The sequence below is a fragment of the Phacochoerus africanus genome, chromosome 11 (genome assembly GCF_016906955.1).
Source record: "Phacochoerus africanus isolate WHEZ1 chromosome 11, ROS_Pafr_v1, whole genome shotgun sequence".
NCBI lineage: Eukaryota > Metazoa > Chordata > Mammalia > Artiodactyla > Suidae > Phacochoerus > Phacochoerus africanus.
In genome coordinates, this window is record NC_062554.1 from 96,334,585 (window position 1) to 96,353,887 (window position 19,303).

At 34.5% G+C, this 19,303-nt stretch overlaps 1 protein-coding gene across 1 annotated transcript in view; it reads left to right on the forward strand.

Moving 5' to 3' along the window:
* SEMA3E (semaphorin 3E) overlaps positions 1–19,303 on the forward strand; it is a 259,711-nt gene that overhangs the window by 213,107 nt on the left and 27,301 nt on the right. The window contains exons 6-14 of the mRNA XM_047753502.1: positions 1,762–1,881; positions 2,931–3,073; positions 4,376–4,490; positions 4,923–4,992; positions 8,219–8,363; positions 10,528–10,750; positions 14,138–14,229; positions 16,444–16,485; positions 18,046–18,212. Coding sequence (XP_047609458.1) covers positions 1,762–1,881; positions 2,931–3,073; positions 4,376–4,490; positions 4,923–4,992; positions 8,219–8,363; positions 10,528–10,750; positions 14,138–14,229; positions 16,444–16,485; positions 18,046–18,212 — 1,117 coding nt within the window. The remainder of the gene's footprint in view (positions 1–1,761; positions 1,882–2,930; positions 3,074–4,375; positions 4,491–4,922; positions 4,993–8,218; positions 8,364–10,527; positions 10,751–14,137; positions 14,230–16,443; positions 16,486–18,045; positions 18,213–19,303) is intronic.

Sequence of the window (19,303 nt, forward strand, 5' to 3'; positions counted from 1 at the left end):
AAAAAAATTATGGTTACTTGTCATTTGTAAATGAAAACTAGTTTAATATAGTTACATTTACAAAAACTTATTTTTCGTAAGCTTTTGAATTCAATTTATATCTCATTATTGTTTTTCTAAGTCATACAGAAAGCAATCATCTTCACTTTTTAAAAACTGTCAGTTAACTAGGTAAAAACAAACTTCCTTAAAACGTTTCCCATTTACATCTCAGTAGATTACTTGCTCACATTGTAAAGCATATATGTATATTTAATCTATTCAAGTTTTTAAGTTTTAGAGGTCATACCTTAGAGAAAACCCTTCATGAATGTTGAAACAATTTTAAATCTAATCAGTAAAATTTATAATGATCGACACTCAAGTCCTCTTAAATTATGTTTAGATATTTGGTCAAATTTTTACACCTGTTACTTAAGTCATTCTCATTCTAAAATTGAGTATACAATTAAATGTAGAATTTAAAATACAATTAATTTAAATTTGCTTAAACTTAAAAGCTGTAAGTACCATATGGACACATTCCATATATACATTCCAAATTTAACAGAAAGGCATCAATACTTTGAGTTTAGTGTATTCATCACCTCTATATTTTAAAACCTAACCAGAGTTATATGATACTCACTAAGAAATTGATCGTGTAATTCTCTTGTGACCCAGAGGATTAAGGATCTGACATTGTCACTGCTGTGGCTTGAGCGGCTACTGTGGCTGGGGGATTTATACATGCTGCAGGCGTGGCCAAAAGCAAAACAAAACAAAGGAAATGATCCTATTACGCTAAATTAAGGTTGCTTTTTCCAGTGATCTGTTGCTATCATCTGCTTCATTGCCAGAGATTTCTGCCTGGAACAGGATCCTATGCCCAGGACAACCCTTCTGGCCTCACTGAGGGGCACACCAGTTACCTTGTGATGTCACTTTGATAAAAGAAGGGTCCAAGTCTCTGTGTTTCAGAGCTTTTGGTCTTTCTGGAGTTCTGCTATTTTTCTGGGTTTTGTTCCCCTTCCAGTGAACTATTTTAGTGTCTTTGTGGCTGACCCCAAAGACACATAGATGTTTCTTAAGGCCCTATGTACAGCTGTGTATTCCTTTGTCTGATTTTAAGTCTTTGACCCTCACCCCATGGTGCACCTAACTTCATTCATGCTTTTGACTGCCTGATTAAATTATGAGCTCTTTCATTTCTAAATAAGCCACAAACTTACAAATTAAATGACGGCAAATCAGATCATATACAGCTTTATCGGAGTTTGTGATCCCTGCATTCAAGTCACGTTAATGAAAGCAATTTCTTGGTTCTTAGTTCAAGAAGGATTTGAATTACCTGACTCAAACTAAACCCAATACTAATACTAATACCAGTACTAATTCCTGATGATATGATATTAAAAGATGTTTATTAAAATACTTAAAGCCAGGTTATTTATCAACTACTCATGTAGGTATATGCCAGCTGCTCTTCTCAGTTCTTTACTCTGAACATCACTTTTGAATGCTGTTCCTGCTTGTAAATGTGAAAGCAGAGGCACAGAGAGGTTCAGCAACCTGCCTGAGTTCACACGTCTAATAAGTGGCAGAGTCAGGACTCCAGTCCTGTTCTTCTGACTGTACTTTCCATCCTTGCTAAGTAGCATCAATTTCATAAGGCTGTATATGCAGCAAATCTGAATATGTTTATTGTAATCGTGGTTTTGTACATCATCATCAGGTCGAGAAAGAGATACTGACTTATTTTTAACGGATGTTCTCATGCAGGTAGTGAATTGTTTGCTGGGCTCTACAGTGACTACTGGGGCAGAGATGCTGCCATCTTCAGGAGCCTGGGGCGACTGGCTCATATCCGCACTGAGCATGATGATGAGCGCCTGTTGAAAGGTAGGATTGAGGAGAATAGAGTGTATAAGTGAGAACTGAAAACAAGTTGAGAACTCCTGGGAAACTTGCCACTTTGATAATAGTAGCACAAGTGCAATCTGTAGTTTTTACAAATTTCAGAGTTTCTCACCTTAGCAATATTCCCAAAGTAAAATATTACATATGATATTGTGTGGCATTTTATAGCAAAATGGATTGGTTTTATTATAAAACCAAATTACCCTCACAGCAATGCTTAGAAATCAGGATTTAAATGAACAAAACAAATATATGGAAAGTGAAAAACCCTTTCATCCAATAAATTGTTTTGTTTTCTGTGGTCAGTTGGTATAATTTTTCATGAATTGATTTCTTGCTTTGCTTGTTTTAATATGATCACATTGTACTTTAGAGACAAATGAACCTCTAGGAAAATCCCTAGGCATTCACTGACACAATGCTTTGTAAGAAATCATGTTTATACTTTGTCATACTGCTATATCTAGGGACAAAAACATCATTTTCTGGTGAGCAGTTTCATTATTTTCAGGCTTCTTATTAAGCTTTAGAATGCATAGTTGTTATTGGCAGTGTTTTGTCATCAAAGTATTTTGACATACCATATCAGTCAAAGGCCATTCACTAAGATCCCTTAGATATAAATATAAAAACTTAAAATGAATTTTCTATTTTAAAATGATCTCCCGTGAGCTGGACTTGCCAATAATTTATAAACTAAAGAATTATGATAGGCTTCTTTACTAAATAATATAAAGTCAATAAAAATATATGTAAAATATTTTAGTAAAGAAGTATGTCTATAATACATATATCTGGTCTCTTCTTCTTTGAATTCATTTCAAATCTGTAATGTATGTTGTTTGCAGTTGTTGGTTTTTTCCCATCCCTGACTCAGTTAAATTTTAAATCCTCTAATAGTTCTTAAAAACTGTTGATTTTCAACAAACAGGGAGATTTTAATGTATAGTATATGATGTCAAGGATAATATATTAACTTATTTGTTGTAATAGATATTTCATTTTCTTCTATTTTTTTTTAACTTCTCTAGAACCAAAATTTGTAGGTTCATATATGATCCCTGACAACGAAGACCGAGATGACAACAAGGTGTATTTCTTTTTTACTGAGAAGGCCCTGGAGGCAGAAAACAATGTCCATGCAATTTACAGCCGAGTGGGGCGAATCTGTGTGGTGAGGACTGCCTTTCTTTCTTTTTTTTTTTTTTTGTCTTTTGTCTTTGTTGTTGTTGTTGCTATTTCTTGGGCCGCTTCCGCGGCATATGGAGGTTCCCAGGCTAGGGCTCGAATCGGAGCTGTAGCCACCGGCCTACGCCAGAGCCACAGCAACGCGGGATCCGAGCCGCGTCTGCAACCTACACCACAGTTCACGGCAGCAACGCCGGATTGTTAACCCGCTGAGCAAGGGCAGGGACCGAACCCGCAACCTCATGGTTCCTAGTCGGATTCGTTAACCACTGCGCCACGACGGGAACTCCGACTGTCTTTCTTTCTCACTGAGCTTGCTTATCTTAGAATTTATGGTCAGACCTTTGTTCACTTCATAGTGGGTTTCTATTTTGAAATATTTTCCAGTGTTCTTTCGGATTGCCTAAAATTGGCATTTACTATCTAATCTTTAGATTTCATATCTAGTGAAAGTTTTATCTGAAGAGAGTTTTGCATTTTGTGTGATTTTTTCCCCCATTTTCAGAGCCATACTAAGAAGAAATGGCCTATAATTAGGCTGTACTTTCTTCTAACAAGTGTGAGCTCCACTTTTAAAAATGAATTTCACCAAAAAATTTTTAGTTTCTTTAATCCACACTCTAATTTACATAAGTATGTTTCAGCATTTCAGATGGTTGATTCTATAGGAAAATCATCTGTGGTTTGTTGATATTCAGAGAAGTTGTTTTAGTGAACATTCAAAACTAACTGAACTAGCAATGTATATTGAGAGACTGATAATAATATAGTAAATGCAAAGTAACTTTGATGTTTAAGAAGATACTTAGAAATAAATTTAAGAAGAGATTTATATATATTCACGTATGCTATAAATGTACGTACAGGTATTGTGTGTATCTGTGTAAATGTATGTGCCTATACGTGTATGTGTGCGTGTTTGTATGTCAAGTCTTCTTTCTTAAAAGAAGAAAAATAAACGTCTGGTTCCCTATTTCTGAGATTAGCAAGAAAATAACAATAAAGGTTGTTATATCATCAAAGTTACTACTTTATTTAGGATAGCCTATTGTACTAACATTGTTTAATACCTGGAAACTATATTCAAAGGGCCAGAGTGAAAGTATACTGACAAAGCAGAATATGCAGACCTAAAAAAAAAGTTTATGGAGAATTGCATCTTTACTATTATTTAAGGATTATGTAAAAATTTCCACGTTAAATAAAAAAGCTATAACTCTTTCCATCTGCGTATTTACTAATACAAAAGTTCTCTGGGTACCCTTTTACTCCTTTTTGTTTTTCACAGAATGACGTAGGAGGACAGAGAATTCTGGTGAATAAGTGGAGCACTTTCCTGAAAGCTAGACTGGTTTGCTCAGTACCAGGAATGAATGGAATTGATACATACTTTGATGAATTAGGTAAATATTATTGGGAGAGTTAAAGTTTCCTCTTTGGTATATATGCTTCTCTGTATAACCTTCACTCTTGCTAGCACATATGGAAAACTTGCTTTCTGCAGTAATTGGCTTCAGTCTAACGCAGTGCTCTGTTCTTTTTATCTTGGCCAGATCCACGAGTGGGGGCAGAGGGGTTGCAGAAACACAAAGACCCTTCTCATTAGCTTAGAGTCAGTGCCTTGTGTTTCTTCCATGAGGCTGAGCCCAAAGCTGCCTTGGACAATCAGCTGTCTCAGTCTGTTGTGATTTGGTCATGGTTGCATGACTGTGTATAGAAATTTAAATCTTAAAATCTATAATGGGTTCTAAACTATCTTATGTCAATATATTTTCTTCACATGCAATAAGGGATAAACATACTAAGTAATATAATATAATTCTTTAATTTTTCAGAGGATATATTTTTGCTGCACACCAGAGATCATAAGAACCCAGTGATATTTGGACTCTTTAACACTACCAGGTGAGAAATTTACATGGTCGATAAAAACATTATGAAACAAGGAGTTCCCTTTGTGGCTCAGCAGAAATGAACCTAACTAGTATCCATGAGGATGTAGGTTTGAGGCCTGGCCCTTCTAAATGAGTTAATGATCTGGCGTTGCCACAAGCTGTGGTAGAGGTTGCAGACATGCCTCGGATCTGGCTTTGCTGTGGCTGTGGTGTAGGCCAGCAGCTGTAACTCCAATTTGACTCCTAGCCTGGGAATTTCCATATGCTGCATGTGTGGCCCTAAAAAGACTATATATATATACACATATAAAACAAAAGATGCTTCACCCTATCACTGTGTATATGGTTGAAAATATTATCGACCAGTTTGTCATTCTCACTTTCTATACTTTATAGGTCACCACTTTCTTTTCATTCTTCTGTGTTTGCAGTTGTACTTTGAGTTTTAAAGCCGTGATCTCAATCTGGATCCTGTTAGTTTTCATGTGAAATATCAGCATCTTTCTATACTCAGGATCCTAAGCTCTTCCCTCTCTGACCTACAACAAAATGATTTCTTTTCTTATATAGCTTTTAAGATACCAGTTCCATGCTGTAGAGTCCAAGGTCATTCTTTCAGTCATCATAGATAGTTTCCAAGTCAGACTTTCAAGGTTCACGATCAACTTTTCCCCACTCAGGATTAGAAGAGTTTCCTCTAAGTTCTCTTATGCTCTGCTTTTGATAAGATACATTGTCAGAATCCCAGTGTCTGCTTTTCACATCACTGGGATTTTATTTCTTTCTCTTGCTTGACATTACTTTCTCTTACAACACTGATTTATACCAGTTTTTCCAGTATTTGTCAATAGCCATGAAATACTCCTTGATTCTTTAATCACAGAGCACCTGGATTACTTCCTAACTCTGGTTGTCCTGCTCCTCTTAGAGAATATAAGTGGATTCTTATAAGCGGATTCTTAGAGAATATATATTTATGATTTGCCCTCCATGTTTAAAATTTAAATAAGCTGCTCAAGTTTAGGGCTTATGATCTAGTATTTGTCTCATTTATGTTTTTGTATTTTGTATCCCTTGACGAGTGCTGGAGAAATGAATCAGATATAATTTCATGTGTGTTTATAAGTCAATGAAAAAAAATGTTATTAGAATCCGTTTTGGTTAAAAGTTTATATATATATATATATATATATATATATATATATATATACAATTTTATGAGTATCTTTCCAAATAAGGCAGAGTGGAGATGAGATGACTGGAATGAGATATAAAGAAGATACTTCAATTCTCTTGACAGGGACAGAATGATATTAGTTCCTTGTTTGCATGGCATTGGACTTAAACTGTTACATAACCATGTATACCTTGTTTGCTTAGGGTCTCTCCACATAGCTTTGGTTCAGTTTTTCAGCAGGTAATTTCTTATGTTCACTTAACAAATAAATAAATAAATAAAGCTCTTTGGACAAGTATCCTGCTATTGTAAGGCGACCTTGTCTTCAACACAGAAACATGGAAACAATTTTGCTGTCAATTATTCCTTGATGCAAGAAGTAGTTAATGTATATTGGTAGTTATCACAGTTTATGGAAAATCCCCGTTTTTCACACTTTATCCCTCCCTTAAACCAGAGATGAATTTATGAATTGTATGATAATTCCATGGCTTTATGTAATAAATATAAGCTATGCAATAGTCAGTATAGTTTTTTTAATGGATTAGAATGATCAGTTTATAAACTGCTTTCCTAAATGAGAACATAATGAGTATGTCTGACATTTCAGACATTATTTTCTTCCATAATTTCAATTTTGACTGTTCAATTTATACATAAGTCTGCAAAAAAGGCTTCCCAGCTGTTACCTGACGTAACGGTTGATATCGTAGCATGTGATCAAAGTTTACTGCCACTTTAGTTTACCTCTGGTTTTCTTGCCATTGCAGGCATCTCCAATTGCTTCAAGGTGTGTTGTAAAACATGTAAATTGATGTCCTCAGACAGTAACCAAACTGCTGTTCTACAGGTGTCTCTGAATATAGGAAATGCTATAAAGAACTTTGCATTTTGCAGAGCACTTTCACAAACTATTTTAATACTCAAAGTAAGAGGCCAGGGAAGTGGACTATGCCATCATTCAGATTATGCCAGATTAAGAAATGGGGCTGGATCTTTAAAACAAATCATTTAAAAATGCCCTTTGCAATCTTATTTTAAATGCCCCCAGTACAACTTGCTGTAGGGAGTCAACTACTGCCTTTATCCTCACCAAGAGGAAATTTTTATTAAGGAAATAATTTCAATTGCTACTAGTTCTGGGGGTGAAGAATCTGAGTTTTATATAATTTAAGTCTTTTTCTCAAAATTAATCTGGTGCAGCCTAGTCATCTTTCCGCTGGAGCACTGTTTTCAATGACCTGGAGGAAGGAACATACAGCAAGCTTATTAATGTGTGTGCGACCCCAAGCTCATGAAGGGAACAAAGCCCCAAATGTTTTTGAGGCTTTAAATTCTCCTTCAAATCATAAACATTAAGAAAAATAATAGAATTTGAATAGAATCTATAGCAATATTCACAGCATGGCAGTTAGGAAAACACTGTCTACTCTGAAGAGAGGTCAACAAACAAGGAGATAAAACCTTAAAATGAATAACTCATCTTGGGAATGAAACTCTTTAAGTATTAAGGCCAACTCTTCCTTAATAAAAAATATAAAAATTCCATGTAAGATACTGCAATAGGGGGAGGGATGGACTGGAATTTGGGGGCTAGCAGATGCAGACTCTTATATATGGAAGGGTTGAGCAACAAGGTCCTTCTGTGTAGCACCAGGAGCTATAATTCGTTACCCTGAAATAAACTGTAATAGAAAAGAATATTAAAGAGACTGTACATAGATATATAATGGAATCACTTTGTTGTACAGTAGAAATTAACACAACATTGTAAATCAACCCTACTTCAATTAAAAATAATAATAAAGTTTTTAAAAAGTAAAGTGTGCAGCTGCTTTTGTGATCCTAACAATGTCATTTTCAATTTATTGTAATAAATAGGCAAAGAAATGGTAAGTTTTGTTATTTAGAATGTTACAATAGTTAATACGTCTATCCTATGCTTAAGAGATGTCAACTTTTTTACCCAGAAGATTCATCCTTATCTACATAGTCTGTAGGGTTTGACTAGATGACTTTCTAGTCTGTTCCAGAATAGTAATTATCTTTTTTTTTCCAGTAATATATTTAGAGGGCATGCTATATGTGTCTATCACATGGCCGGCATCCGGGCAGCCTTTAACGGACCATATGCACATAAGGAAGGACCTGAATACCACTGGTCACTCTATGAAGGGAAAGTCCCTTATCCAAGGCCTGGTTCTGTAAGTTTTGACATTTAACAAAGTATTCTTATTGTTTAATGGCTCTTTTAGTACTATTTTTTTTTTTTGGTTTAGATGCATCACAAAATTTGCATGAAACAGTTAAGAAATACTCCACCTAAAATATGCTTATTTACTTGCATTGTAAAGAAATATTACTGCTTATACCTAGAGACATTTGCTTGTTGTTTAATGAGAAGAATATAATCTAAGATGGGCACATCTTAACATTATAAAGTATATATTATTATTGGTAATTTGGCTAAGTAGCTCTAACTAAAATTTAACTTTTAATTTTTAAGGGTACTAGTGAATACAAAAACTTACAGTAAAATAAGCATCATGGTTCTTTCAGTCTCTTCAGAAGCATTAGTGCTACATATGGTTTCCAAGCAAGCAAATGTTACAATTTTGATATTCTAATATTTGAGTCAGCCTCCGGGGTCCCTAAGCCAAACTTTCTTCCTACTCCTCACTTCATTATGTCAAGAGGAAGCTTTTTCTCAGCCTCTTCAGAATGATGAGCACCTCATTTGACATCCTTGCTGGTCTTCTAGAAAAAAAATAACAACACAGACGTGTTGCTAGAGTACAGGAAGTTCCGCCATTTGCCTCTGAACTGGTGCTACTAAGATTCTCCCTAACTAGCCCTTCAGACTTTGTGCTTTTGATTGTACATGTAAAGATGATGATGACGATGATTTTCTATCATGTGTCCTATACACAACTAGGTTGGGAAAATGTAGCATCATTTTATCTGCTGCCCATGAAGAATAGACATTGAACTTGTCAGGCAAGTCACAGTCTACACTCTTATGAGCAGCTGGTGAAAACTCATCACTATGCTGATTCCACAAGTACTTGCAAGTCAAGTAGAAACCATTTTTGCAGAGCCAGAATCCAAAGTGGAAACAAACCTTAACCGCCTCCGTTAACAAGTGTAAGGCTTTACCATTTCACTCTCACTAGCTTAAAATTATTACTTCCAAGAAGACATAAGGTCTATTTTATTTCACTCTATTGATTAAAATTACAATTTAAATGGAAAAAAACCCACTCCTGTGGCTTCGCTGGAAATGCTTCTTGACACCGCATGGTGTTAAAGGAGATTTGGCGGAAGTAACTGGTTACTGAACTGCTTCCAGGCTGGTCCACAGTGTTTTCAATCATATATCATGAAAGTACACGCAAATGAAAAATCCATGCCAAATTAAGAAATACGGCCTGAATTTTTTTAAAGCAAACCATTAGAATACCCTCTTTATAGAACCTGATTACTAAACTAATGTGTTTATACTCTGAAGTGGAAACATTTTGTCAAAGTAATCATTGCAATTTCTGCTGGTTCAGAAGGAAAGTATGTGAAATGAGGGAGAACTTAATAATAAGCCTGAATTAACACAGTTAAAGATATTCCAAAAAAGCAGCTTTGGTGCTATTAAACAATTATTTTGAGAGGCAGTAATTTAAGAACTGAGATGTGTTACAGCAAATATTTCTGGTTTTCTCAATTTATTGTGTCTAATTCATACAAAAATAATATAAGTTCATACAGATTGCAGTAGAGCAAAGAAGGTTTTTTCCCCTTAATTAACCATGATGGAGTTTGAATTTGGTTTCTATGTTATAGCGCAAAAATTATATACTCATTGAGACAGTTGGAACCATTACCAATCATATCATTCTGTCAATAATAGGAAAGCTACTTCATATGGTTATGATTCTTAATTTGGGGGGAAGATTTAGCACAATAATGAGGTTCTTTGTTTTTCTATAAACAATATACTGTTTGCCTTTAAAATTTAATTTACATTGTGAAAAAATAAATTTTAGAAACAGGTAAAATAATTGCAATATTTATACTGTTATACATTTTTATTACCTCCAAACTATACCAGTATTAAATATACTTCACTTTTTAAAGCTTTTGCGATTATCTGTATATTTCTAGTGCTGTATGTTTGAAATAATTCAGTTTCTGTATGCAATTTTTAATGCAGATTTTATTTCTGTAATAGAAAATGCATGGTTACGAAATGTTGCTAAATGCAGAGTAGATTAATTGAATATACCCAGTTATCCTAATACTTTTCATAATTGAGTATAAATTTGCTCTTTAGATTTAAGGTAAAAAAAAAAATTCTCTCATCCACATGTATTTCAGTGTGCCAGCAAAGTGAATGGAGGGAGGTACGGAACCACCAAAGACTATCCCGATGACGCTATTCGATTTGCAAGAAGCCATCCTCTTATGTACCAGCCCATAAAACCTGCCCATAAAAAACCAATACTGGTAAAAACAGATGGAAAATATAACCTGAAACAAATAGCAGTGGATCGAGTGGAAGCTGAGGATGGCCAGTATGATGTCTTGTTTATCGGGACAGGTAAAAAGATTAGAAAGTACTCAGAGACATTTAAATTGAACTTTAAAATCAATAACATTATTATATATATATTAAAAAAAACTATCAAGAAAACTGTTGACCCATTGGCTCATTTGCAAACTGCTTGTCCATTGCACTGGAAGATAGGATTTGGGGCAGTTACAGCACATAATTCCTGATGCATTGTCAATACTTAATATATTTAAACAAATGAATCCATGTAGGAATAAATAATTGATGTTAATGAACAATGAATAAACATCGTTGGTTCCAAAAAGAGCTCATAGAGGAGGTAGGGTGCTAGAGCAAGTTTGGTTCTTCTGTTAGTACCCTAGGTCTACTGATAACCTTTGGCTGCTCATTAAGTCTTCAAGACTTTTCAGTCTTTATTTTTTTGTTGTTGTTGTTTTGTTTTGTTTTGTCTTTTTGCCATTTTCTTGGGCTGCTCCAGTGGCATATGGAGGTTCCCAGGCTAGGGGTCTAATCAGAGCTGTAGCTGCCAGCCTACACCAGAGTCACAGCAACTCGAGATCTGAGTGGTGTCTGCAACCTACACCACAGCTCACGGCAACACCGGATCGTTAACCCACTGAGCAAGGCCAGGGATCGAACCTGCAACCTTATGGTTCCTAGTCGGATTCATTAACCACTGCGCCACATCGGGAACTCCAAGACTTTTCAGTCTTTAGATGAAGTTTAGGAAACTTCACCTAAATCTTTCATCACAGCTATGCTTATCAGGCCCCATCAGAATTCAGCCATCTGTACCAAACAGGCCAAACATTACCCATGATGGAGATAAAATTTTACACCAAAGCCACAATATCTTACATTAATAACACAAAGTGAAAATTTCAAATAATTTTGTAATTTCAATTAATGCCACACATCAGATATAGCTCCTAGAAGAGAACTTGGACTCTTTTAGCATCAGGGTAGTAGGTAGCAAATTCTGTCAAGTACTTTAAAATTATAGTCATTTAAAAAGTCGTTACAATGAAAAATGATCACTTATTTTTTTATATACATCATAATGCTATAGCAGCTACTAGTTAAAAGAGTAAGCATTCTATCATACATAACTTTAATCATTAGTGCATAATTCTAAAGAGACATTGCTTATTCCCAGATCAGGAGTTAGTCTATAGTATGAGTATCAGTACCTGAGATTTTCCGGGCATACTTTTAAAGAACGCAAAGGTTTAAGTAAAGAAATACTCAACTGATTTCCAGAAATTGATCTCTGGTATAGGCTATGTTTTATTCATTTATTTTAGAAGGTTAATAGTGTGCTCTGCACTGTGGGTTTAAGATTAAAAGCATCAGATTTCTTTTAACAAAGTTAAAGTTACCTGGACATAAATTTACTTGTAGTGACATCCAGAGTTTTTAAAGAAAAGAATTTTGTAAGCAAGAGTAGTCATTGACAAAATCAATCACGGGAAAAAGTATGTTATTTTTAAGTGCCCTGGAAAGTAGAAGTCATGTATATTATGAGCCCAAGAATGTTTTCAGAAGTACTCTTTTGGTAGATTGATCAAAGCTATGTGAGAGAATTCCAGAAATATCAGATATACACTCAAGCTCTCATGTAACCTATGTTTAACATAAAGATGTCATTATATTGAACCACAACAGAACATATTTGATAAATGTGTGTTGAGTAAAACATTGGAAAATCCCACAAATGATAGTTATTTTCCTCAAAATTTATTGGCACATGCTTTAGTACTGTATAAATAGTGCTTATTGCAAAATCACTCGTTTCAAATTGATAATTTGAATTTCACCTTTACTTTTTACTTGATATAGTAATTGTGGGTGTTTACAATGGGTGCTTGGTATGCTAATTTTTATTTCTCTTAGTGTACAATACAGGTAATTGTTTTTAATTTATTTTAATCAGGTTTTATTAACCAATCACAAGGTTTTATAATTTTTAAACAATTTGCTTAAATACCTAGACATTCTCGGATCAGAACCTCCAAAGTGCTTTTTCTTTTCCCTAAGTTATTTCTAGTGCTACACCAAATTGAAATTCTTACAGGCAAATTAGTATCTTATTAAATTTTTCATTGGAAAATACAAGCTCAGAATATCAGAAATAAGAAAAATAAGGTAGAATTTTGAAATGTGAATATAAATGTATATAATTATTGATAATTATGGAATATAAGTGATTAGTGCAGGAGGCTTCATTATCTATTCTCTCAATAGTGTATACTTGAAATTTTTATTAAAAGTGTATATATCCAGATTTGGGGTAACTAGAGGTAAAAGCTGAGGTAAATGGACAAAGGTTGTCAAAGATACACACTTCCAGTTATAAAATAAATAAGTACTAAGAATATAATGTACACCATGATTAATGTAATTAACAGTTCTGTATGTTATATATGAAACTTTTTAGGAGAGTTAATCCTGAATTCTTATCACAAGGAAAGAAAATCTCCTTTTATTTTATATCTATATGAGATGACAGATGTTCACTGAACTTCTTGTGGTTATCATTTCATGATGTATTTAAGTCAGATTATTATGTTGTACACTTTAAACTTATATGGTGCTGCATGTAAATTATATCTCATTAAAACTCAAAGGAGTTCCCGTCGTGGCTCGGTGGAAACGAATCTGACTATCATCATGAGGACTCAGGGTCAATCCCTGGCCTCACTCAGTGGGTTAAGGATCCAGCGTTTCTGTGAGCTGTGGTGTTGGTCGCAGACGCGTCTTGGATCTCACGTGTATGTGGCTGTGGGATAGGCCAGCAACTACAGCTCTGATTCAACCTCTAGCCTGGGAAGGAATCTCCATATGCCCTAAAAAGACCAAAACAAACAAACAAACAAAAAAACAAAAAACAAAACCAAACAAAAACAAAAACAAACCCTCAAAGGAAAAATAAAAGAGTGCTTATATAGATATACTCTTCCTCTCTATCTATAGATTTCCATAGTGTTGCTTGGAATTTTCCCTAAGATTAAAGGTGTAGTTTTCTTACCAGGAAGGTAGCTGTAGGTAAAAAATTTTCTTTCATCATACATCACAGAAGAAGCTAGAATAATTTGCCATTCATCTTATCTTTCATTAATTCCAAAAGGCTTTTTGATGTCTGAACCTTTAACTAGATTTTTGATCACATTATTAAAAAATAGTTATACATTATTTAGTTTTATTTTTTGGCCAGGTGCATCAAGTTAATTTTTTTTGCTAATTGAAAATATGAATGTATAAGTAGTCAGATTGTTTTAACTAGCAGTGACTAAATGTTTTGTAATCTAGATTTTAAATTTTATTTGAATTCATAGTTTCTCCATGGTTTTTAATTCTTTGAGAACTAGATTGTGAAAAAGCTTCTAGTTTTTCTCTTCTCTTGTTCTCTTACAGATAATGGAATTGTGCTGAAAGTGATCACGATTTACAACCAAGAAACAGAGTCAATGGAAGAAGTGATTCTAGAAGAACTTCAGATATTCAAGGTATTTTTAGTAAAAAATGTAGCCAAAATTTCTGTATTATAGACAATTGCGAAGGAGTTATAAGAGAAATATTATGTCAGTTTTTTTTCCTAACAGGTATATTGTGAATTCAGAGTGAATTTAAGTGACAAATGATTTAAAATTCTGACACATCTATTTGATTGTCATAGACTATTCAGATGAAGAGGCCAGTATTTACCATGTATGAAAAGAATTTCATTATATGAGCTCTGACATAAATAACACTTACCCCACAAATAAATTCTAGAATCGTTGTAACAATGTATCATCTTGAACAAATGCACTATGAATGCAGATAATGAAAAACTAGCACTGGGGGTTTCATATTGTAGACATTGTAGTGTGATAAGTACATTGCTCTTTTTATAGCATGTAAATATTTATACAGAGAATTTACTAAAAAAGAAAAACCCAAAATGATAATGGAAAGATTAGATATGATAGAAACAACTGTATACACACACATACAAATATACACACACACAGGCATGCACACAGAGTATCAACAATTGTAACAGTAAGTCTTTGACGTCACTGTGAACACTGAATTAGGAATCATTGCTTCAGGGGGAAGTACAGGGCTCCTATGTGTCTCTAGTCAAAATACTTGTGAAACAATCAATACATAACCCCTTGTTTTATGTGTTTTTCTGTTTAAAGATATACACACACACACATATATATGTGTATATATATATATGGCTACACCTGTGGCATATGAAAGTTTACAGGCTGGGGTCGAATCAGAGCTGCAGCTGAGGCCTATGCCACAGCCACAGCAATTTCAGATCTGAGCCGCATCTGCAACCTATGTTGTAGCAGCTGCGGCTCACGGCAACACCAAATCCTTAACCCACTGAGTGAGGCCAGGGATCAAACCCACATCCTCACTGACAGTATGTCAGATTCTTAACCCACTGAGCCACAACGGGAATGCTTATATTGTTGATTAACACTGAACTTAACTGCCAACAGTTCTACATCTCATGCCTGAACAAGGCTTATTTAACATGTGTTTTCTTTGACCAACCCAAGCCAGGAAAGTGCTTGACACTCTAAGCATACACATGTCTCTGAATAACTGTGAAACACCACCAGTATTGATATTCGTGTTACAAATAAATTCAGTAAGTAAGCAAATTTGCAAAAACACAACCCACAAATAATGCAAGTTGACTGTGTATATAGATAGGGAATGTATATGAAAATACTGTTATTGATGAAAAACAGTTGATTTCACCTTGGCTGTTCTGGAGATAAGATTTCCCATAGCCAAACGCAAAGTTAACCACATTCCCATCTCAACCAGGACAGTTGTGTTTTTGTTTATTTTGCATATTAGATCTCTGTAAGAGCTCATATTAACAGCATCCATCACAATGTCTTGTTAATATAAACCTTTAGGAAACATGGTTTGACTGTTCTGTAGCTTAACATATTTTAAAAAATTTAACACAGAGGATTAAATTTTCTCTTTCAAAAAATAATTCTTTGAAGGGTAGTTATTCACAGAGTGGATGTCACCTGCCTATAGCTTTTCCACTTGCAGAATTGACTGCCTTTGTGGTGCTTTGTAAAGACACTCCAGTCTTAATCACCATCCCTAGAATTGTGCATAGACTCTCAAAACTATCCTGTAGATCATCCTTTCAAAGTTCTAAAGCAGTGAGGTTATGCATCTTGTTCAGGGCATTCTGAGTTCATGATGATTGACTATGATAATGTCAAGAGAAAATTATTTTGTTTAGGCCTAGGTTAAAACAATTAAAGCTCACATGATTTATTGGCAATAAGACATATTCAAAGGCATAACTTTTACTTCTAATGGTTTCAACTTTCTTTATAAGAAAGAACCCTCTGACTTCATTATTTTATTTCAAGATGTTTGAGTTTCCAATGCATGAGTAATATTCAAATGCAAACACAAAAATTACAATTTAGAGACAAAATGTAAGCTGCTTAGATTAACCTCTACTTTTCTCATCTACATTTTTGTCCTACTCTATTAAAAATATTTTTAAAAGAAAGATGTATTCAATTGTATTTTCCTTTCGATTTAGTAAAATGAAAGCTATAGACTGCTTGGCAGAGAGCCACTCACATACTTAATATGATTGCAGGTGATTTATAACCATAATCTTCTATATTTCTATATTTCTGTTCTTAAAAAGAAATCATTTTAAAATTTTTCAGGATCCAGTTCCTATTGTTTCTATGGAAATTTCATCAAAGAGAGTAAGTTGTGTGTGTGTTCTGTGTATTAGTTAAGGTTAAAGGATAGAAAGTTTAAATATATATGCTCTTTTATATTAACAAGTTTTAATAGAGTTTTATTCTGACAAAAATATATAGTGATTTATAGGTAATAGGTTTCTTCATTTTCTATTTTTTGAAAGGTAGACAAGAGTAGATTTACTTCTAAAACCATGATAGGACATTACTCCATGATGTTTTTGCTAATATTTTTGCAAAGATAATAATCCTGCTGGTAATACAAAAAGTGTGCAATAAAACACAAACCTCCCTTCCACTTTTCTGGAAACAGTCCTTGATATAAATTTCTCCAGAAGTAGTTGTTACTTTTTACTTAACAACATAGCTTACAGTTTATTCCGTATCCTTCTATATATATATAGATATATCTGCATCACTTTTCTAAATGTTGTAGGTCAGTGTGCACTGTTGTTGAGAATGGAAAACAGTATGAAAATTCCTAAAAAATTAGAAATAAAACTTCCATATGATCTAGTAGTACTACTTCTGGGTATTTATCCAAAGGAAACAAAAAACACTATCCCAAAAAGATACCTTCACCTCCATGTTCATTGAGAGATTACGTATATAGCAAAGACATGGAAAGAAACTAAACGTGTGACCATCAGTGGATGACTGGATAAATAAAGTGTGTTTACACACACACACATTCACTCACAGTGAAATATTCAGCCATAAAAAGGAAGGAAGTCCTGCCCTTCGTGACAGTGGGATTGAATCCTGAGGGCATTATGCTAAATGAAGTTAAGTCAGAGGAAGACAAATACCATATGATCTCATGGTAGATGAGAAATATTATAAAAATGCAACAACAAAAACAAGCTCATAGATACAGAGAACAGATTGGTGATTGCCAGAAGCACGGGGTGGACAAAATGGGTGAGATCATCAAAAGGTACAAACTTTCAGTTATAAAATAGATAAGTCCTAGTGATGTAATACACAGCATGGTGATTATAGTGAACAATACTGTATTGTGTATTTGAAAGCTACTAAGAGAGTAGATCTTACAGTTTTTAGATTTGTGTCATGTCATGAGGGATGTTCACTAGACTTATTGTGATCATTTCACAATATATGCAAATATCAAATTATCTTGTACAGCTGAAACCAATATAATGTTGTATGTCAATTATATCTCAATTAAAAATGCCAAAAAAGACCATTTATTTATCCAGTATCCTATTGGATGTTCCTATCGATCTTTTAAAAGACCTGCAATGTTAGAAGACAAAAGAGTCTTTCCACTTAGATAATGAATCAAAGAACAGTCAACTTCTTGAGATTTTTGTCAGTCTCACTCTAGCAGTTTTGTTACTCATGCATCCAAGTCTGTAGAAGTATTTTAGATCTTAGAGAAATGAAAGAATCAATGTTCCATTATCTGTCCTGAGTAACTGCCATCCTTTAAGTGACTATTCACTGAGGTGACATGTAGGAAAGTGAAAATCTAGGTGTAATTGCTCGGTGAGAATTCCGTCCATTTCTGCTAGAGGCCTCTTCTTTCCTTGATATCTCTAGCAACAGCTCTATGTTGGATCTGCTTCTGCCGTGGCCCAAGTCAGATTCCATCAGTGTGACATGTATGGAAGTGCTTGTGCTGACTGCTGCCTGGCTCGAGACCCTTACTGTGCCTGGGATGGTATATCCTGCTCCCGGTATTACCCAACAGGCACGCATGCAAAACGGTGAGTCAGTCTTCCATGTGCTCTTTCTTTATTTAGGAAGACCCTAACACTTCTTCTTCTTCTTTTTCTTTTTTGTCTCTATCGTTCTATACCCATTCTATGAAAATAACCATATTCTTTATATTTAAATAAATCACCATAGTCCTATTTTGTTCATAAAATAAGCTTTGAAAATTTGATTTTTTTCCTGAAAATAACTCCCATCGAGTATGGTATAGAGAACAGAACTGAGTCTGATGCTGGCGTTTTATTTTTCCTCTGGGTTCGAATCAGCTCTTCCCTTTCCTGAAACGTTAGCTGCAAGACATGAAACCAGTTTAGATAAACTTCAAATGTGGAAATGGCAAGCCACCCTGCATATGAGGAATTCAAAGACTTAAAAGGAAAATAAATAAACAAATTCCAAAATACATCCTGCATTTGCCCCATGTCCTCTCCACCAGCTGGTCTTCATTTATTTCATTTTGAAAGTGAATATTTTAACTCCTAGGCAAATGCATGACCTGTATAATTAATGAAATGTGTGATTTAATTCAACACAAATGAAAAGCACTTAAAGACCACCAAACTCTAATATCTGCAATTCAGTGAGGTCATTGCCACTTGTTAGAGAAGGTAAATCCTAGGATTCTTTGAATAAGAGATCTTAAGTTTTGAAGAATAAGGATCTTTTTTCACTCAAGTCATAAGAAATTGTGCATTCTTTGGGGAAATTATAATTTTAGATTATAATGGGTGATTTTTCTCTTGATAAAAGCAATATAAAGCAAAAACAGAACTATATACAGTTTTCCTACTGAAAATCAATTCTTACTGATTTCATTTTCTCTGCTCTTTCACTTGGGGCTACTAAAGAAACCTTTTTCAAAATATAATTTTATCCAATTTACTGTAGTTGTTATTTTCCTAAATTTACAAGTGTAGAGGAATCTTATTTTTTTTGTGTGTGTGTGTCTGTCTTTTTGTTATTTCTTGGGCCGCTCCCACGGCATATGGAGGTTCCCAGGCTAGGGGTCGAATCGGAGCTGCAGCCACCGGCCTACGCCAGAGCCACAGCAACACGGGATCCGAGCCGCATCTGCAACCCACAC